This window comes from Callorhinus ursinus, unplaced genomic scaffold, assembly GCF_003265705.2.
Source record: "Callorhinus ursinus isolate GAN/ISIS: 27379988/994484 unplaced genomic scaffold, GSC_fseal_2.0 scaffold8, whole genome shotgun sequence".
In the NCBI taxonomy this organism is placed as follows: domain Eukaryota; kingdom Metazoa; phylum Chordata; class Mammalia; order Carnivora; family Otariidae; genus Callorhinus; species Callorhinus ursinus.
This window is the reverse complement of record NW_027397070.1, coordinates 72,944,176-72,964,576: the sequence shown is the minus strand read 5'-3', so window position 1 is coordinate 72,964,576 and position 20,401 is coordinate 72,944,176. Positions and strand designations below refer to the sequence as shown.

General features: G+C 58.5%; 1 protein-coding gene and 1 long non-coding RNA gene across 4 annotated transcripts; one reads left to right on the top strand and one right to left on the bottom strand.

Moving 5' to 3' along the window:
* The first annotated feature begins 354 nt into the window (after nucleotides 1-354).
* Nucleotides 355-4,232, top strand: LOC141373326 (uncharacterized). Its single transcript, XR_012379207.1, has 2 exons — nucleotides 355-870; nucleotides 2,077-4,232. It is a non-coding gene; the product is annotated as an uncharacterized lncRNA (long non-coding RNA).
* TEX22 (testis expressed 22) lies at nucleotides 2,048-19,981 on the bottom strand. Of its 3 annotated transcripts, XM_025869237.2 has the most exons (4): nucleotides 19,454-19,981; nucleotides 6,900-7,028; nucleotides 6,413-6,647; nucleotides 2,048-2,280 (listed from the first exon to the last, which is right to left on the bottom strand). In XM_025869237.2, exons 1-3 carry the CDS (start codon nucleotides 19,604-19,606, stop codon nucleotides 6,456-6,458), a joined length of 474 nt encoding a protein of 157 aa, XP_025725022.1. In that variant the 5' UTR covers nucleotides 19,607-19,981; the 3' UTR covers nucleotides 2,048-2,280; nucleotides 6,413-6,455. The 3 variants fall into 3 exon arrangements, 1 of the variants encoding a protein (XP_025725022.1); XR_012379205.1 differs by lacking the exons at nucleotides 2,048-2,280; nucleotides 6,413-6,647; nucleotides 6,900-7,028 and adding an exon at nucleotides 8,422-10,092; XR_003207571.2 differs by lacking the exons at nucleotides 2,048-2,280; nucleotides 6,413-6,647; nucleotides 6,900-7,028 and adding an exon at nucleotides 17,075-18,188.
* Nucleotides 19,982-20,401: the final 420 nt, after the last annotated feature.

The following is a 20,401-nucleotide window of genomic DNA, read 5'->3' as shown; positions in this document are numbered from 1 at the left end:
GCGGGCGCGGGCGGGGGGCGGGCGGTTTAAAGGGGCCGCCGCCGCCGCCGCCGCCGAGGCCGCCGAGGCCGCGCAGGGACCGAGGGCCGCGGCGCGGGCGGGAGAGGAAGAGGAGGAGCGGCCGCGGGCAGGGGAGGGGCCTCGGGCGCCACCGCCCACCGCGCGGCCGTTACCCGGCCGGCCCTCCCCGCGCCTCCGCGCGCCCGGCCCCCGGCGGTCGGCCCTGCGCGCTCCCCCGGGCGCTTCCTTCCCGGAGCCCCTCGCCGGGCCCTCCCCGCGTCTCCGCGCGCGCCTGCCAGGGTGAGCCCTCCCCGCGCGCCCCCTCCTGGGTGGGTCCTTCCACCCCCCCCACCAAGGTCTTCCCTGTGCCTGGGGCTTCCTGGCGTCCCCGGATGGGTCCTCACCCCCATCCTACGCCCCCTCTCCCCAGGTGGGTCCTCCCTGTGCCTCCACACGTGGGTCCTGCCAGCAGCATCCCTGGTGCCCCTTCACGCAGTGGTTCTCATCGCACCCTCCACGCTGGTCCGGAGTCCTTTCCAGGGCCTCCCGCCCCCTCGGTCCCACTCTCCCCTCCCTGGGGAGGGTGGCTCTCCCAAGTCCCCCGCTGCCCTGAAGCTCAGTTGCCCAGCCTTGACCACATGGCCCCGTTCCACACCTCCCTTCCAGGCCTGGCTCTCTCCACTCACCCCAGGGGTCTTTGTCCCGGCCCTTACTGCCCAGCCCCCGTGGCCATGCTTGGACAGTGGGGGTGCCCCCAGCCACCACCATGTGGGCTAGTTCCGCAGCTGGTGCGGCCTCCCTGAATTGCGGCCGGATGAAAAAGCCAGAGGATCGGAGGTGCTGCTCCCAGAGGACACCCTTGTGGAGCAGGCAAGACTGGTGGCCCCGGGGAAGGAGGAGCTGGGGGGGGGGGGGGGGATCCCAGGGGGGGGGGGGGGGGGGGGGAGAAGCAGGCCCCAGCCAGAGTTTGGAGCCAGGAGGGACATCACTGCTGGGGGGCAAGAAAAAGGAAGTGTCTGGGCTCCTAGTTGCTGGTCTGAGCACTACCGTGGGTTAATGCCCTTTCCTCAGAGGGGGCAGGTGTGTGGCTGGAGGGGATGATGTTGAGGGACATCCCTATGGGGCAAGGAGGGAAGCATCCAGGGGACAGGGCTCCCCAGCGGTGGGGGAGGCCCCCAGGGACAGAGCCCACAGGCCCCTACAAGGGACTAGGAAGGTGGGCCAGGAGCCCAGAGCAGGTGCTGGGGTAAAAGCCAGGGGTTCCAAGGAGGGCAGTGGGCTGCAACCACAGGCTGTTGAGCAGCCCAGCTCTCCAGAAAAGGAAATGCCCACCATGCAGAGCGGGCCACCAGCTGTCTGAGCAAGGGCAGCCAAGGGAGCGGCGTTGATGGTGTTTGGAAGGGGAGAGGGGAGGAGGGGTTTAGGTATGGGGCAAGGGGTGAACAGGTTGAGCAGGTTCTCCAAATGGGGAGGTGGTGGTGGTGTCCCTCCTTCCCCATAGGCCCCCTTGTTAAGGCCCTGGCCTGAACTCCGAACCTCCTCATCTGGACGGTGACGCTGCATCATAAAATCTTCCAGTACTCAATAATCGACCGAAAAGTTAGAACTACCAAAAGATACCCAGGCAGCCTTTAGTCATGGAGAGAGCCCGAAACATCATGCCTTGTGAAGAGCCTGCTTCCGCCTCCATCGCAGAGACAGGGTGGGCTTCATCCTGAGAAGGAGGGAAGCCGACTGAGAGGTGCAGGCCGACTTCCTCCCTGCGATGCGGACAGAGGACAAGCGCGGCTGGGGAATGGGCAGCAGGGCCACTGGGGTCCAGGGTCTCAGGGAAGACATCCAGACCCCAAGCTTCCCCAGGAAGGGTAGGGATACGCCCCTCACAAAGCAGAGTGACATTTACTAAGACCTGGGACCCCACGGAGCCCGGCGGCTCCGGCTGGGGCCTGCTTTCTCCCCTTTCCAGACTAACAAGAGGAAAGGGGACGTTGCATGCAGTGCCCTGCCCTGCTCTGAGGCAGTCAGTAGATCTCAGATGGGTTGCAAATGAGATTTAGGAATCCATTCATTTATTAGCAGGGCAAATAGACGTTCAGGGGATGGCTCCTCGCGTCAGAACAGGAATGAAGGCCTGGCGGCCACCTCCAGCCACCTCCACGCATCCAACAACAGAGAAACTGGAGGAGGGAGGGGGCAAGGGGCCAGTGGAAACCCTGCAGGAGTGCCGGAGGCCATGGGAACGTGGTCCACACATGCCATCGGTCATCAGAAGCTCCAATACTGGGTGACAAAACAGCAGGATGGGAGTGAGAGTTAAGAGCTGAGGAAACACATTTCCTCAAAATCACACCATTGCTAGAATAAGTCAGGAACAGCAAGGGGCAGGATGTTGGGTTACTGGTGTGGGAAAGGCCAGAGATGATCTGGGGGCGAGACAGAGCAAGTGAAACAATAACTTATTCGGTTATGACTTGTTAAGCACCTACTTCATGCCCCACTGTTTAGACGGGGCAGGGGGTGGGGAGACAGGGTCTCTGCCCTGGGGGAGCATGCAGGCCAGTGCGTTGTGAATAATACACGGATGCCAAAATGACGAGGGCAAGGGGGCAGAGTGGTCATACTGAGGGGCACGGCTGTTGAAAGAGATCAGGACACTGGGGAAGGGGGGACCCGCGGTGGAGGCGGTGGCCACTCGGGGACCACGGTACTGTACAGGTGCAGCGCCCCATGGGGCCACACTGAGGGCTCCCAGTGACCGTTCTTCGGGTGCCCCTCGGCGGCTGCGTAGTGAGGGCTGGGAGGAAGCGGGCCAGGACACACAGGGAAGCACACGGCGCCAGAGGCAGAGCCTCTGGAAATCTGCAAGTGAGTCCGAGGGGCCCGCACGCCCTGTTCCAGAAGTCCCGACGGAGTGGCATCTGCACTGAGGCCCATCTTGCCCGAGTCACCGGACTTTCGGAAAGAGCAGGTCACGTGCAAGACAGACCCGCCGCTGGGCCTGCGTTCCTGCCCAGCACTCAGTGTGCGAAGCCGGCTTGGAGGGAAAGCGAGCAGCGGCTAAGGAAGGACGGGTCACCCGCCCCGACTCGCGCGAGTCGTACAGGCAAACGTCTGTAAGCCGCGAAGAACCCGAGGGACGAAGTCTTTCATGGAAAGCCAATGAGGATACAAGCAAAGCAAAGACTGAGTGGCCACGTGGGGGTGGAGACCTCCCCACGGCCTGCGCGGTGCAGGGGGACTGGTGGGTGCAGGCCCGAGGCCGGTCCAGCCCCGAGTGGGAATGACGGCCTCGGCGGGCGGGGGCGTCAGCTCCTCAGCACTTGAAGCCGGACGTCAGCCAAGGCTGTCTGAGGGGAGGGCGCTGCCAAAGCCACGTGACACCGTCTCTTGATTTTTGCAATTTCTAAAAATAATCTTAGGAGAAGCTTTTAAACTTGGGGTGAAGATGCATTCGTCTAATTCAGCAATCATGTTTTCCCTTAAAATTAAAATCTTTTAAATTTGCAGGGAGGAGCTCTGTACTTATTCTGTGTTTCCACATGCTCTCTCCTCACTGCCTAGATCTCTAGAAATACTCCGAATGTCAACAGCCTTATCTTGATGAAATTGTGGGCGAGATTTTTAAAACTTTAGTGTTGGATTGTTGAATAGTGAGTGTGTTCTTGCAAAGCCCACGAAGTCATTTTTTTCAGCAGGGGCAGTGCTGGGTCGTAGTCGTCTGCTGGCCCTCGCTCGGGAGGGCACAGACGACACCCCCCAGCACACACCTCCCTTCCTCCTCTCTCTGCTCCCTGCTCCAGGCTGGCCTCCCTCGTGAGCACACACAGGTGTAGGGCGCGAGGGACATCATGCAGCCAGCCCGGGCAAGCCTGCGTGTGGGACACTGTCTGCCCTGCCACCAGAGCACCCAGGGATGTCCCCAAATGCCCCCCCCGGGGATGTCTCTGAGAGTCCTGGGGAGGTGTGTTGTTCCTCCTGGAGCTTGAGGAGAGACCCACCTGGCTGAAAGGGAGGGAATGGGCAGTGACGAATAGACATGGGGGGTACCTGGGGGGGTACAGTCTGTGAAGCGTCTGGCTCTCGATTTCAGCTCAGGTTGTGATCTCACGGTTGTGGGGTCGGGCTCTGTGCTCACTGGGGAGTCTGGTTGGGATTCTCTCTCCCTCTGCCCCTGTGCCCACCTGTGCTCTCTCAAAAGAAATACAGAAAATAAAAATGAGACAAAGAGTGGACGTGGAGGGGTGCTGCAGTGTCCGTGGCCGGGGGTGGCCCAGGTGATGTCCTCGCCAGACTGATGCTGCCCCAAGACTCTCCCTCTCTGCTCGTCCTGCTGACGCCCACTCTGCTGGGTGGACCCTCTTCCCTTCCTGGGACTCTCGGCGGGAGTACTGTTCCCATTTGGGGCCCGATCATCCTTGGTTGTTGGGGGCAGTCCTGTGTTCTGTGGACGTGAAGCAGCGATGCCAGGAGCCCCTGTGGAAGGCACAGCGCCCCCCCCAGACGATGTCCACGTCTCACCCCAAACCTGCTAATGTGCCAGCAGGAGGACTGCTCAGCCATGACCGGGGCCTGGTGCGGCTCTGAAGGCGGAGGGAGGGGCCCCGTGCCACGGCATGCGGGCAGCTTCCAGAAGCTGGAAAAGGCCAGGAACAGATTCTCCCCAAGGGCCTCCAGAAGGGCAGGCAGCCCTGCCCGCGGCCTGCTCTTAGGCTGGGAGGCCCATTTTGGACTTCTACAGAGCCCCCAGCCAGGGAATTTGAAGACATGAAGTCTGCGGCGGTGACTGGTTGGGGCAGCAGTAGAAGCCAGCCCTCCCGGTGACAGCAAACCCGTCCCTGGCTGGTGAGTGACACCTGTCCTGGGCACTGCGCTCTACAGGAGGAGGCCACCAGGCTGGTCCTGAGGCCTTCGTAACCACGGTAACCACGGAGGAGGCAGCAGAGGATGCTGCCCAGTTGGGGGCCTCAGCCCTCCCAGACCCCTCTGCTCTGCCGCCGTGGTGGGAGTGCTGGGTGCTGGGCCCCCCGGGCAGCCGGCTGCCTGCTGGGCGGAGGCACCGAGAGCACGTGAAAGGCAGAGAGCTGGCCATCCGGGCATCCTGGACTCACCACCATCTGACTGCAGCCTCATGACCCGCCCCAAGCAAGACCAGAACTGGTAGGTCAGCCGGGTGAACCACCGGATCTCTAGTGCCAACATGGGAGTCCTTTAAAGCCACTCCGTGACAAAAAACTCCAAAGCTCTTGTCACCTCTACCCTGACTGTTGGCACTTTAGCTCCCACTCTGCACTGTGAGCACTAGTTGGGGTGGGGGACTTCCTGCCCAGCATGGAGCCTGGCCCATGACACCCACCCCCCACTTCATCAGGGTCCCTGAGGGGGAGGGGGAGGAGGCCTGAACCTCACCCCTCAGGACACTTCCACTGACCTGTGGGCCAGCAGCCTCTCAGAAGCAGGCTCCAGGACCAAGGGAGGCCGCTACAGGCAGGTGCCCAGCTGTGTGCCCTCACCCCAGGCCTGGGGTTGGTCACCTCCTCTTACCCAAAGTTCCCTCCAGCCAGCTACCCCCACACAGGAGCCCGTCAGCCCCTGAGAGTCAGGGGCCAAGTCCCGGGGATGGCACACCCCGCCACCCCCCGCAGCTGTCCTTCCATGGCCCCTGAGGGCTGGGAGCCTGCATCGTCCCCCTCCTTCCCTCCTCCAGCTTCCTCTCCCCGAATGCAGCTCTGCCTCGTCACCCCCAGCTCAGAACCCTTCCGCCCACCCCTCAACCTCCAGAAGCAGACACCTCTGCGGGCCCAGGGCCAGCTCCTCACAGCTTCCCCATGCCCTCTGCCCACACTGCTTTCTTGGCCTGTTCACCAACCACTGTGCTGAGCTGGGGAGGCACCACCTCGTCCAGGAAGCCTCCCTCTGTGTTCAGCAGCCCCTGACTTCTGCTCCCCCGGGGGGTGATGTGTGCCCTTTTGGGCCTCCCACAGGCAGGGCCCAAAATGAGACCCAGTGCCCCCAAGCTGGGTGGGCATCAGTACCCAGCAGTTCATGACCTCAAAATCCCCATCCTCCTGGAGGAACAGCAAAGGAGCTGGTCACGAGCCAGGCTCTGTAGGGGGGCCCCCTCCCTGCTCCCAGGCCATCCGCAGCTGCTTGACCCCAGGAAGGTTCGGGCAGGCTCTCCAGGTGGCAGAGGGCTCTCCTGGAAGGCCCCACTCTGCCCTGTCCCCCAGGCCCCTCCTGGTGGCCTCCTGGAGGCTGGGCCGGGGCAAGGCACCCCTCCCTGAGGTGGCCTCCAAGTCCTCAGGGCTGCGCATTCTAAGGAAGGGGCAGCCAGAGGGTCCTTCTGGGCCCGTGTTCTCATCCCTGGGCTCACGAGCCCCCGGAGGGAGGTGAAGAGGACTCAGCCGCCGCCTACCCCAAGACCCTCAGGAAAAAGGCGCTGCAAGACAGACACTGGGCTAAGTCGGCTCTTGGAAGGGTGGTGAGCTCGAGACCTGCGCCCCCAAAGTCACGGTCCGCCAGAAAGGCGCGCTCCGGGCCAGGAAGGCGTGGAAGGCGTTGGCGGACTCAGAAGACCTCAGGGGGTGGGGGAGGAGCACGTCCTTGTCCACGTCCTCGGACACCAGCTGGGCCACGAGCTGCGCGATGTCCTGAGGGCAACCGCGGGGTCAGGGGGCGGGGCGGGGCCGGGAAGGGGCTGTGTGTCGCCTGAGCCCGTCCCCGGGTCCCCCCCCCCCCCCCCCCCCCCCCGGAGCCGGGGGGGCCCGCCGGGGCCCGGCCCCCCCCCGCCGCCCCGCGCCTCCCCGCCCCCCCCCCCCCCGCACACCCTGCAGTAGCGGGGAGGCCCGCCGGTGCCCGGCTCCTCCCAGCCGCCCCGCGCTTCCCGGCCGCCCCCCGCACACCCTGCAGTAGCGGGGAGGCCCGCCGGTGCCCGGCTCCTCCCAGCCGCCTTGCGTGGCCAGCCGCCGACGCTCGTCGATGCTGACGCTCCAGGGGCGGTTCGGGCACCTGCTCTCGGGCGGCTCGCACACCTGCGGGGACAGGGAGGCGGTCGGCGCTGGCCACACCTGCGCGCCGCGGGTCCCGCGCCCGCCGACCCTCCGCACTCGGCCTCCAAGGGCCGGGGCGCCTGCCGTCCCGCGGCCTGTGGCGGCTCTCCGCAGCGGCCCTGCGCCTGGACGCCCAGGCCCCACCCCTTCAGCCCGCTTTTCCGCGCGAGGGTCGGGCCGGGCGCTGGGAAGTCCTCGCAGCGGCCACGGCCCTTCCCGCTGGGGCCAGGAGGCGGCAGGCGGTAGCGGTCCTCCGAGCTGGCCTGCGAGAGCCTCAGGAGAGGTGGGATGGGGGGCGCTCTTCCCCAAAACCCCTCTAAAGTAAAAAAAAAAAGCCACAGGAGCCGTGAGGACACACCGAGGTGGCAAGGGGCCGGCGGAGGAGGGGTCAGCACAAGGCCGGAGGGGGAAAGACGTCAGTAACGGAAAGGCCAGCAGCCCGCCGCACCCACGCAGGACTCCCCCCCACCCCGCCCGTCAAAGAATTTCCTAGGTGGGCTGTCTGTGAAAGACCCTCGGAGAGCCCCCCAGACTCTGCCCAGCCCTGGGGGCCCCTGCCACCTCCTAGGGGGGTGAGACAGCCAGTCACGATCTGGAATGCCATGGGGGGGCACGCTAAAAATAGGGGATAAAGACAAGGGCAGAGCAAAGTCCCCATTCCTCAAAACATTAAAACTGGAATTTATTAGACTGCTCATTAGAATGAGCCAGCAGTCCCACTTCCGGGTATTTAGCGAAAGGAACTGAAAGCAGGTCTCAAGGAGACACTGCATGCCCAGGTCACGGCAGCATGACCCACAACAGACAAAAGGTGGAAAACCCAAACGGCCACTGATGGGTGACAACATTCCCCAGTGTGGTAAGTCCACAGAGTGGAATATCATTCAGCCTTAAAAAGGAAGGAACATGGGCGGACCTTGAGGACACTATGGCGAGCGACACAGGCAGGTCACCAAAGGACAAACACCCTGTGTGAGTCCACTCAGAGGAGGTCCCGGGAGGGCTCAGATGCACAGGGACAGGAAGTAGATGCGGGTGTTGAATAGGGACAGCATCAGATTCGCAAAACAAAAGAGTCCTGGAGATCTGTTCCCAACAATGTGAATATACTTCATGCTGCTGAGCCATACACTTAGAAATAATTAGCAAAACCAAAACCAAGCCCCCCAAAGTGCACATCAGGACCCAGAGACACACACACAAGGAAGATGAGGGACACAGACAAGAGGGTCAGCTACAAGCCGAGGAGGAAGCCTGGAAAAGGGACCAGCCCGGCTGACACCTGCGCTTTGAACTTCCAGCCTCCAGACTTTGAGACAATACGTTTCTGTGGTTTAAGCATCCTCCTTCCCCAACTCCCGCAAAAAAAAAAAAAAAAAAAAAAAAAGTGAAGTCCCCAGCCCCTCTTCCCACTCCACCACTCTGCACCAAGATCCGCAGGGCCTGGCTATTCTCCCTCTCCTCCCAGCAGAGGAGGGTTCCTTTCTGGGGGGGATGGGCAGCCCAACAGACCCCAGGGGTGCGGCGCCCAGGGCAGAGCCCCCAGAAACCTGCCCCAGCCCAGCCCGAGTGCCTGACTGCTAGCAAGGCGGCACCTGCGCACGTGGAGCCTCCGCTCTTCAGCACTGACCAAGAGCAGGTGCGGCCTCTGCCAGGGATGAGAGAGACTCGGGGGACAGGAAAGAGCCCCCCGCCCCATACCTGTTGTTCTCCTAGACACGGGAGTCCATGAGGCAGAAAAGGGGGTGGTGTGGGAGAGGAGAGCTCCGACGGCAAGCCGGAACTCTTTAAACACGTAAGTGTGGTGTCCGCACGGGAAGTTCCCTAGCAGGTGTGGAGGGGGTGGGGGGTCCCTCCCTCCCGCCCGGCGGTAGCGCTAGACTAGACCCACTACACTGTATCCTGCTCCCCCACGGGGCAGGGTCAGCAGAGCGCCTGCCCGAAGCCCACCTCTCAGGTCTCCGCCATCCACTGTGGGTGCAGCGTCCCCCGAGGGCCTCTGAGACTGGGGGGCAAGCCGAGGACACACAGATTCTGCAGACCTCAGACCCCTGACGGAGAGCGAGAGCAAAAGTGCGCGGTTGTGGCTCAAGGAATTCGTCACACAAATGCTGACTGATAATGCAAGGGCTGGCCAAACACCAAAAACGAAGACATGGTGAACGGGTAACAATTCATGAGAAAACTGGAAAATCAACCATGTGGGCTGACATCCAGCTAGTCAAATTTCCAGGAGAGCGAGCCGAGAAAATGAATGCACAACACACACGTCCCAGAGACAGAGGGGACACGGCTCCAGACCAGGAAAGGAAACCCCTGCAGCAGGGGTAGTATGGGAATCCCAGAAACCCGCAGAGATTGACACGCAGCACACGTGCAAAGGACCCGAGGTGCACGCCGTCTAGGGCATCACGCAGCAACAGCAGGGCTTAGAGGCAACAGAATAATACCTTACAAGTCCTGAAAGAACATGATTTTCCACTGAGAATTTCCACCCACGAAAGCACCACGCAAGTGTGGAGGCAGAATAAAGAAACTTGAATAGCTTTACAGTCGAGAACTCAAACATCTCCCAGGCCCTCCCAAGAAAGCTACTGGATGAGGCGCTCCACCCAAACAGGGGAGTAACCGGAAGTGGGGGGACCGAGGGCCCAGGGACTGGGGTCCTGCAGAAGGGGGCTGGCAGGGGCGCTCCGGATGAGCAGCCTTGGGGAGCAGCCCCCCTGGGAACAGAGATGGCCTCTGGGCTCCCCCAAGTGTGGCCTTTGGGGCCCCGGAGCAACCACGGGCCGTTGTCTGCATGCCTGGGGCTCTGAGGAGGACGGAGCTGTGTTTTCGGCGTGGGGCTTCGTCCCCAGAGATGCACCAGCTCTGGCTGTGGCTGGTGTCCCCAGTGAGAGTGTGCACAGTGAGGACAGGCCCCTGAATCTGGAATCACAATTCGCGGTGGGGACAGCTGTGAGAGCTGGAAGCAATGGGCACCGGGTCGTGCCGCTTGTGACCCCAAGAGCTGGGGCAGAGCTGTTGTTCTCAGTGAGGTGTGCACCTGTGTTAAAAGCAGCCCAAATTTTTAAAAATAAAGATTTAAGTGCTTAAGCAGAGTGATCTAACAGACACAGAACATGCACACACCTCTTTGACGCACAATCATGCTCTCACCAAACAAATGGATCATTGCACACATCAGCCACCAGCCAAACAGATGTGCAACTTGGGACTCGTCTGGGTCACATCAGGCAACCGCAAGGCAATGCAAGTAAAAATTAACAGCAGAAGCACATTGGGGCGGACCTTCTGAAGCACCCTGATCCGCCCCTGAGTGAAAGGGAAAATCAAGGCTGCGAGCTGGCTCACTTAGAAATGAGCGAGGGTGCAGGGCACACCAGCTGCAGCTGTCCTGTGAAGACAGAACTCTAAATGCTGGAAAATTAGGAAAAAGTCCCGGAACAGGTGAAGCAAGCAATTCAAGCAGTGAGGAAAAGAACAACCAAAGAACTTCAGTGAAAGCTAGAGGTGGGGGCGCCTGGGTGGCTCAGTCAGTTGAGGGTCTGTCTTCGGCTCAGGTCATGATCTCAGGGTCCTGGGATCGAGTCCCGCATCGGGTTCCCTGCTCGGCGGGGAGTCTGCTTCTGCCGCTCCCCCTGCTCGCTCCTTCCTCCCTCCCTCTCTGTCAAATGAATAAGTAAAATCTTTTAAAAAAAAAAAAAGAGGCAAGAGGAGGAAAGATTAATGCGTAACTTAAAAACAAAAACAAAAACCAACAGCGGACAATTATCAGCAGTTGGTTCTCTGCACGCCAACGCAACAGAAGGACGGGAGGCCTCGCGGGCCCAGGCACATCACGTCGCGCAGCCTGTCTCCTCCCGCCCAGTATCCGTTCTGCTTCCTTCATGACCTGAGTCACAGGCCTCATTTTCTTCCAGAGTTTTGTGTCTTGGCACCAACCTTTAAAAACTGCAGTCAGACTTGTCAGGATTTCCCGTCGTGGATTTAGCACGTGGCCCCAGGTGGGAATTTTCCCCTCCGAGATTCTGACGCTGCTCTGGCGCATTCTCCTGGCGTGTCTATGGTTTGGTCTTAATGTTTGGTGGTTTAAAGCATTAACTCGTCCCATCAGATAAGATGGTATAGTTTTCCGTTAGGTGTGTCTACGCTCCTCGGTTACAGTGTCCTTCACAGAACACATTCGGTCTTAAGCGCTTTGCAGTATCTGCTGTTAAAGGGAATGGATCCTTTTCTCCCCACTACATTTTCTGGTTGGCTATTTTTGGTATATTGAGAAACTATTAAGTTTTATTTTTTAAAAGATTTTATTTATTTATTTGACAGAGAGAGAGCACAAGCAGGTGGAGAGGCAGGGAGAAGCAGGCTCCCCGTGGAGCAGGGTCTTGGTTGCAGGACCCCGGGAATCACGACCTGAGCTGAAGGCAGATGCTCAACTGACTGAGCCGCCCAGGCGCCCGAGAAACTATGAGGTTTTAAGTGGAGATCATCTCCAGCCTTCCTCTTAGTGGTCTTCTTTCTTAACGGGCTCACAAGGATTTTCTAAACAGACAATAGATTAGCTGCAAATAGTGACCATTTCATGTTTTCTTTTCAGGTATTTATAGCTCATTTCATTTTCCTGACTTCGGCACAGCCTCGGTGTCTGACAGGCTCATTGTCATGGCGACACCCCACACCTGCTGAAACACCCCTGGTGAAGTCCCATCAAGGCTCTTGATAGCTCCCTTTATCAGGTTACAGAAACGTCCATCTCCTCCTACCTTACTTGGAATCAGTAGGTTTTCACTGGCTTAATTATGCTTCAATTAAAAAAAAATCAATAGGTTTTTATGTTTGTTTTAAGGAAAGATACTGGAATTTATTAACATTATTTTTCCATATCTATTGAGATAATCATGTGGTCTTCCTCCTTTGTTAATGTAGAGAATTTTATTAAAAGGATTTCTAAATTCCTTCGTCCTTGGGGTACAGTTTTTCCATATATACACAACTTTATCTATTCACTGAGCACGTACTCACCACTCACGCGCCAGCACCAACCTCGGCACTAGGAGGATGTGAGAGACCAAATCCCTGCCATGCTCGGGGCAGAGGTGTCAGGGGCTGGGGGCATCACGGTGGTGAGGTTTAGTCTTTTAGAGGCTGCCTGGTTTTTGTGTTTTTTTTTTTTCTTCAAGATTTTATTTATTTGACGGAGAGACAAAGCGAGAGAGGGAACACAAGCAGGGGGAGTGGGAGAGGGAGAAGCAGGCTTCCCGCTGAGCAGGGAGCCCAATGTGGGGCTCGATCCCAGGACCCCAGGATCACGACCTGAGCCGAAGGCAGACGCTTAACGACTGAGCCACCCAGGCGCCCCGATGCTGCCTGGTTTGATCTATTTACCACATATTCAGGATTTTTCATTCTGTGCCACAGCTCTATTGGCGTGTTGTTTTCTCTCTTTCCCCCTCTCCTGCGGCACTGGTGTCAAGGTGAAGCTGCTCCACGTGAGCCAGCAGTGACTCTGGACAGTTTCCACCTCCCTGGTGGGGGGACCTATTTCCTAGCTGCCTGGGAGTGCCCCCCTGTAGTTCCTTCCCTCAGGGAGTTTCTGGGACCACTTTAGAAGTTTACTGTGGGGCGCCTGGGTGGCTCAGTTGGTTGGGCGACTGCCCTCGGCTCAGGTCATGATCCTGGAGTCCCGGGATCAAGTCCCGCATCGGGCTCCCTGCTCAGCAGGGAGTCGGCTTCTCCCTCTGACCCTCCCCCCTCTCATGTGCTCTCTCTCTCTCATTCTCTCTCTCAAATAAATAAATAAAATCTTTAAAAAAAAATAGAAGTTTACTGTGTTGTCATCGGTGTCTTCAGGTTTTTAAAAGTTCATTTTGTTTAAAAAAAAAACTGGGGCGCCTGGGTGGCTCAGTCGTTGAGAGTCTGCCTTCGGCTCAGGTCATGGTCCCAGGGTCCTGGGATCGAGCCCCGCACTGGGCTCCCTGCTCTGCGGGAAGCCTGCTTCTCCCTCTGTCCCTGCTTGTGTTCCCTCTCTCGCTGTGTTTCTCTCTGTCAAATAAATAAAATCTTAAAAAAAATAAAAATAAAAAAATAAAAGTCCATTTTGGGGGGCGCCTGGGTGGCTCAGTCAGTTGAAACTCTGACTCTTGGTTCCGGCTCTGGTGGTGACCTCAGGGTCATGAGATGGAGCCCCGCGTCAGGTTCCGTGCTGGACGGGGAGGCTGAATGGGACCCTCCCCACTCTCTTTCTCCCTCTCTCTAAAATAAAATCTCTCCTAAAACGTTCATCTTGGTAATACAAATTCAGATACTCACCTTTCACCCCCGCTAACGACGCGAAGTGCTGTCCTGCCTGCACCACTCGGCCGGCCCGCCGGTCTCTGCCCCCGAGCGGCTCCTTCTGCTCTCGTTTCTCATCTTTTCTCCCACGTCCCACTTCTTTGTGTCTCTCTTCCATTTTCCGGGCGACTTCCTCAATTTCATATTCCGACCCCTCCCCCGAACATTTCAATTCTGTTCTATTTATGAAGAGCTCTTTGTGATTTTCTGCATGTTTCTTTTTAAAAAAACAGAATCCTTTGCAAGTTGGATGGAGCGAGTGTTTCCCTTCCACTTCCTGGGGTTTCACTGAATGATTCCGGAGGCTTCTGCCCCCTGCACGGTGCGCCCCTCGCCCTTCGAGTCCTGCTCCACGGCCCCTGAAGGGGGCACCCGCTGCTGCTGCGAGCTCCGCGGGAGGGGCAGGGCCGGTCATCAGAGGGGCGGCGGCAGGGACATGGGGCACCCCTCGGTGCCCTACCCGCTCCCACTGTCCTCTCTGGGGGATGTTTCAGGGCTTCAGGAGGGACGGGGCTGTGTGATGTGCTGACTCCCTAAGATCCAACGGAGAGAAAAGGCAATTCTCCACTTGCTGCGCTCAACATTTCGGCACCAAGTAAGTCAAACGTGTTGGCAACTGTGCTCCTCAAATCTACCGTGTCTTCTTTTTTCTTCACTGACTTTGTCACTTGGTCATTTTCTTCAGAGAAAGTGTGTGAAATCCACTGGAACTGGGACTTCGGTCGTTTCTCATGGAATCACTAGAACTTTATGCCTCAGGTATTTGCAAACTCGATCGTGAGGGGCCCCCACCCTGGGCCTCCGGGCGCTGCACCCGGCTGCTGTCTCGGTGCCTGCAGGCGAGGGAAGGGCTCTGTCCACCGCCTGGGTTGGGGCGTCCCTGCAGCCTGCCCCTGGAAGGGCTCTCCCACCCCAGCGGGGCCCTAAGCCTGAGTTCAGTTTAAAATGGAGAACCACCACCACATGGGAACAGTAGAAATGATTTTAAAATGCAGGAATCCACTATCCAAAGTGAACGAAGCCGTATTTGCTTAGCTTTTTCTCCCTAAGAAATAGATCATGACTGAGAAGAACTCCGTGTCTAGGATTCCTCCCCCGGCCAGCGGCGCTGAGCCCCAGGGCCAGCTCCAGGCCCGGCCACTTTTGGCCACAGTCATAAACACTAGGAGGCCCGGCGCTGGCCCCACGATGTGGACGAACAGTCCCACAGCGGTTCCCCCGCCTGCTTCTCACCCTGCATGCTTCTGAGATGCTCCCAAGTGGGTTTGGGGGGGTTCACCCCGGGTCCACGCTCCGCCACCGCACGGCCATGCAGGCTGCCACCAGCAGGGGGCACTGGCTCTGCTCCCCGCACCCCTGCCCACACCTGTATCCGCCACCTTTCCACACTTTGTCCAACGACTTCATTTATAGCCTGACACTGAACACCTTTCACTCCCTCCCAGCGATCGCCTGTTTGCTGCAGGTGCGCGTGCCGCACAAAGCACACGCGGTCTCTGCCATCCAGGTTCGTGCCTGGTGACTTCGTCAGGGGCTGGGTGTCAGGGCAGGGACTCGCCTGGGGGCGGCTCCCGTTCGCTTCCGTTTCCAGGACAACCTGCTGGCCTCAGTTGCCCCCGGGGCCAGTTCAGACTGGCCCAGGCCCTGCAGGGTCAGCTGGGGGGGCGGCCTCGCTCAGTGTCCTCCTGTCCTTGAAGAACTTCTGTTTGGCTCTCGTGGCTCTCCGGTTCCCCTTGGTGCCTGGAGCTTTGCTTCCACGCCCGCCTGCTGTGTCCTGAGGTGTCTGGGACCGGCAGCAGCTTCGCCCTGTTCCCCATGGGGAGCTGCATGTCCCCAAATGACGTCTTCCCCATCTCTTCTCCTCTCATGCTTTCTCGTGTGCTAAATTACACGTAACTTTTACCATTTTAAGGTGTATAGTTCAGGGCCACTAAAGCACATTCACAGTGTTGTGCAGCCACTGCCACCGCCTGTCTCATCTTCCCAAACTGAAACTCTGTCCTCCCCACACACAAAGTCCCCAGCCCCTCCCCAGCCCCTGCTGCCCCCACTGTGCTTCCGGAGTCTGACCATTCTAGGGGACTCACTTAAGTGCGTCATACGGCGTTTGTCCGTCCGTGACGGGCTGATAATTCAGCACAATGTCCTGAAGGTTCATCCGTGTCGTGACATTTGTCAGAACAAACTTCCTTTTTTAAGGCTAAATCATATTCACCGCACGTACACTTCACATTCCTCCTCCGACGGACCCCCGGGTTGCCTCCACGTTTTGGCTATGTGCATAATGCTGCCATAAACACGGATGTACATCTGTGTGCACGAGTCCTTCCAGCTAAGCTCTGGAGGACTCCATGCTGTTTCCCACAGTGACTGCACCACTTCACACGCCCACCAGCGCTGCACAGGGTTCCACTTTCTCCACATCTTGGCCCGTACTTTTCTTTTTTTAATTAAACACTTATTCATTCATTTATTTGAGAGAGACAGAGAGAGAGCACAAGCAGTGGGAGCGGCAGAGGGAGAGGGAGAAGTAGACTCTCCGTGGAGCAGGGAGCCCGACGCGGGACTTGATCCTAGGACCCTGGGATCATAACCTGAGCCGAAAGCAGATGCTTCACCTGCCGAGCCACCCAGGCGCCCCCCTTTTTTTGAGAGGAGTTACGGTCCCGGGGCGGAGGGGGGGGAAGTGTTGTCCCCTGTGGTTTTGATTTGCATTGCCCTAGGACTGATGATGTTGAGCATTTTACATACTTGTCGACCCCTGATACAACGGGAGAAATGTCTGTTCAAGTCCTTTGCCCATTTCTGCCTCAGGTTGTTGTTTGGTTTAGAGTTTTAGTTCTCTATGCATTCTGGACACTAATCCCTTACCAGGTATGTGATGGGCACAGGTTTTCTCCCACCCCACGGGCTAACTTTTCACTCTGTTGATGGTGTCCTTTGAGGATCAAGAGGTTTTAATTTGATGAACCCTCATTTATCTACTTTTACTTTTGTTTCTGGAGCTGTTGGGTGTCATCCAAGAAATCAGGGCCAAGTCTAATATCATGGAGCTTTCCCCTGTATTTTCTTCCTGGAGTTTTGTACTTTTATGTCCTTGATCCATTTTCAGTTAGTTTTTGTACGTGGCATTAAGAGTCTGACTTCATTCTTTTTGCAAATCCAGTGTTCCCAGCACGGTGTGTGGACATGACCGCACCCCACCCTCCCCCCAGCGTCTTGGTGCATTGATCAGCTACCTCTAACTTTGTTCGTGGTGTTTTGCCTCCCTAAAAGTTTTGTTGGTTTTCCACAGGTGGTTAAATGTAACCATCTATTCTTTCTTGGCTTCTGGACTTGGACGCTAGGTTAAAAGTCTGCCCCTATGCATCTGGGGTTCATCCTCGTGTTCAGTGAGAGGCACACCCACAACTATCTGTCTTCTAGATAGCTACACCGTTGCCCCGCATGACAAAGTCCATCTTCCCCACTGATCTGAGATACCATCTTCATCCTACGCTAAGTGTCTGTGGGCATTTGGGTCAATTTCCAGACTTACTTTTCCGTCTTGATATTCATGCATCACACGCCAGGACCCTTGCTTTGCTAACTGACATTTTGTGATATGAATTCACATCTGCTAGGACTGAACCTATTTTTGATTATTTTTTCTATTTTACTAGTTTGGCATACTGAAAAAGAGAAGACAAGCATTTACCTTTTTTTTAAGTTTATTTTTTTCTTAACGATCTCTACACCAAATGTGGGGCTCAAACTCACGACCCCAAGATCAAGAGTCGAATGCTCTTCTGACCAGGTGCCCCAAACATTTAGCATTTTTACTGTTGATGACACTGAATTGTGAAATCCCTGAGGAGGACCCCTGGTGCTGGGGAGTCTTCCCCTCCAAGAACTGGGGGTCTCTTCCTGTTGTCAAGGCTCTCGGTAATGCTCCAGGATGTTTTAAAGGTCTGCCTGTTTCCTATTAAGTTTATTCCCATTTTCAGATTGGCCTTTTTCATTTTTCTTCTGGAGTCTGTTTATAACCATGCAGGCCACCGCTTTGCACGAAGTTGTGTGGACCCTCTGCTGTGGACTGGTTCCGGTCCATTCTACACTGAGCAGGCACACTCACATTCCTCCGTGGTGCTGCATGGCCAGTTCTTCCAAGATGGCACAGGTCACCGTGAGGATGGTGACTCGCCTGCAGCTCTGTTTTGTTTTGCTTGGCACTGCTGTGGTTCTGGTTGTTTCTAGTTTTACTCCTTCAGGATAGAAATTTTCTGCAAATGCCTGGTGCGCTTAGCCGTCAGTTGGTATGGAATAGGGCACCAAGACTGGATTAGCAATGTGGGTGGACTGGGGCTCAGTAGCTAGGGCAGCAACCTGTTTCTGCTGCACCCCACCACACAGCTCTGCCCAATCTGTGACTGCCCACCAGAATGTGACTCCTGTTGACCAGCCCTGCCATCCTGTGCTGTTCTGTGGGTTCTTGACTTCTTCAGAACACTCTGCGGTCATTTCAGTGAGACTGTTAGGAAGCATAAGCTTGTCTAGCCCTTGCTGAGAGGCTGGATGTTGGTGGACCCTCCGTCGGGGGAGGTCTCCTTAGACCTTGGCCTCAGCCTGAGCTCCTTGCCCCTTTGTGAGCACATGGCCTCACTGGTGTGAGGCAACGGGGGCCCACGGTGAACACTGCAGATGAAGGTAGGTCTTGTGGGTCTTAGGATGGGATGACACAGGGACGAAAGGAATGGCCAGCCAGGCTGGAGGCGATGCCTGACAAGGGGCCAGCTGCAGGCCGGCCTGCAGGAGCAGCATTCCACACTGAGGAGCACAAAGAGGAAGGACACCATGCAGGACAGTGAGACAGAGAGTAGCCCAGGGAATCCCTCAGGCTGCAGCGAGCAGCTGACATTCCTGGAGGGCTGGGAGCAGAGGAGGGAAGCAGCATGATAACAGGGAGGGGAGAGGGACTCCCTGCCCCCAAACCAGAAACCTGAGAGTCTGCAGAGATGGGTCTGCACTCTCTTCTGGCCGCCACCCAAATCCCTCCCCTCTGGACACCACCCACCGGGCCCTTCTTTCCCACTTCCCTGCGGCCCCACTGGCCCCCACCCACCTCTCAGAACCTCGAGCTTGGGGGCGGGGGTTGGCTCTGCCCAAGAGCTGCCAGGAGTACGATGGTCCCCGCCACCCATTCAGGACGGGGGCCCCCGAGTCACGCCCTTCCTCCTGCCAGGTGACACATTTGTGTGTTTATGTTCTGGTCCAGCAAGTCGAGGGGTCTGTGGCTTTGGCCCCCCAGGACCCTCAGAGCCCTCACACGTACTCGGGCAGGGGCCGCGGCTGGAAGAGCACACGGTGGCCACAGGGGGCAGCTAGGAAGCCTGCTTTCCTGCCACCTTCTTACAAAAACCTCGGACCACAGCAAGTGTCCACACACACGAGCCTAAGCGCACAGCTTCACAGGCTCCCACTCGCCACGCTGGCCACCCTGTCACACTTGGCATGTGTCCGACCTGGCTCTGACCCTTGCACAGAGGGAACCACACACAACTGCAGGCGTCTGGCTTCTGTGGTCCTGAAGCATCCCTGGGGGCTGGAGTAGCTGTGCCCCCTCTCGTGGCTCAGTGGGAACCAAGCAGCTGCTCACCCAACTGGTATGAGACAGGGGGACGGAGAGGTGCCTCCAGTTTGGGGCTGTCACAAGCAGAACCCCTGGGAATGTTTTGGTCACCACTTTTGGTGACAGTCCTGCTGACTGCCTGCTTACCTTGTCCAGGAGCTCTGCTGCGGGGCAGAGGTCCCTGTCACTGGCTCCCTCCTTGGGGTGCCACCCTCCACACCCAGGGTGCAGGTGCTAGGGAGACCGAGGCAGGCCCCTCTGAAGTGCCCAGCAGAAACGGCCAGGGCCCAGTATGGGAGGCAGAAGGGGCCACCTAGGTGCCCACTCAGGGCCCCGGGAAGAGAGCTGATGCTCTGTGAGCCTCCCAGCAGGCACCGTTCAGCCCTCCCCAAGGCCCAGTCGCTGCTTCTGCATCCCACCGGGACCAGCCCACCTGCAAAGCTGGTTGCTGGCTTCAGCTTACCCAGTCCTGCGTCTGCGGCTGCTGCCTTTCGCCCTGGGCACCGGGCTGGTCCCAGGCCATGGTCGGGCTCAGAGCTGGAGAGAGCTCTTGGGGCAGTGGCAATTTGGGCTTCTTCCCCAAGAGGGCATTAGACAAGGGCTTCAGACGGTCCATCTCCAGCCCCACAGGCTGCGTGTCTGCACCTCCCGGGCTCTGGAAAAGGTCACCACCGCTCCCTGGGCCCCGCAAGCAGATGGAGACAGTGTCAGGCCCTGCTAGGCTCACCTTCCAGCTGCTGGCCAGCCAGTGCCGGGCAGGCCTCAGGCCAGTGGGTGACCCGGGTCCCCAGCTGCTGCTGCCGTTTTTCTCGACATGGTTACCCTGGCGGGAGCAGCTACTGCACCCCGCGCTGTCCCGCCCCCGGGGCCCAGGCCTCCCACCTTGGCTCCAGCCCTGCGGGCATGTGCCCTCAGTCGGCTGCTGAGGACCCGCACAGAAGACCCAGACAGAATGCAGGGCCCTGGGCTCTCCCTGCCTCCCCACTCCCGCCCCCTGTGACCTCACCTCGACGCCGCGCGGGCCACACCCCGAGGGGGGCCGTGAGCCAGACGATGCTGCCCGTCTCCCCTCCAGGGGCTCTGCGGGCAAGGAGTGGGCTGAGGGGGGCTCAGGACAGGGGTCCGGAGGGCACATCGTGGAAGGCTGGCAGGAGGGAACCATTAGGGGGTCCCCACTGACGGAGGAGCGCGGTACTTGGGGGAACCGAGGTGGGGGAGCGGCTGGGTACGAGGGGTGCAGGAAGGGCGGGGTAGGCTAGAAGTACGTGCAGGGGGGCGCCGGGCGTGCGGGGCGGGGAGAGGTGGGGCCTGCGGGGAGTGCGGGCTGCAGGGGGGGGCAGGCCTGGGCTGCGGGGAGGGGGCCCCCCGAGCGTACGCGGCGCGCAAACGCGGAGACATGGGGTACCGGGGC

What these genes read in the sequence shown, in the direction of transcription:
- TEX22 (XM_025869237.2), bottom strand. Translation starts at nt 19,606, where the DNA reads ATGGACCGTCTGAAGCCCTTGTCTAATGCCCTCTTGGGGAAGAAGCCC. An exon ending in AGCCGCAGACGCAGGACTGG is followed by an intron (nt 7,029 to 19,453) that starts GTAAGCTGAAGC and finishes CTGTCCCCGCAG; the next exon opens with GTGTGCGAGCCGCCCGAGAG. An exon ending in GGCCTCCCCGCTACTGCAGG is followed by an intron (nt 6,648 to 6,899) that starts GTGTGCGGGGGG and finishes GGTTGCCCTCAG; the next exon opens with GACATCGCGCAGCTCGTGGC.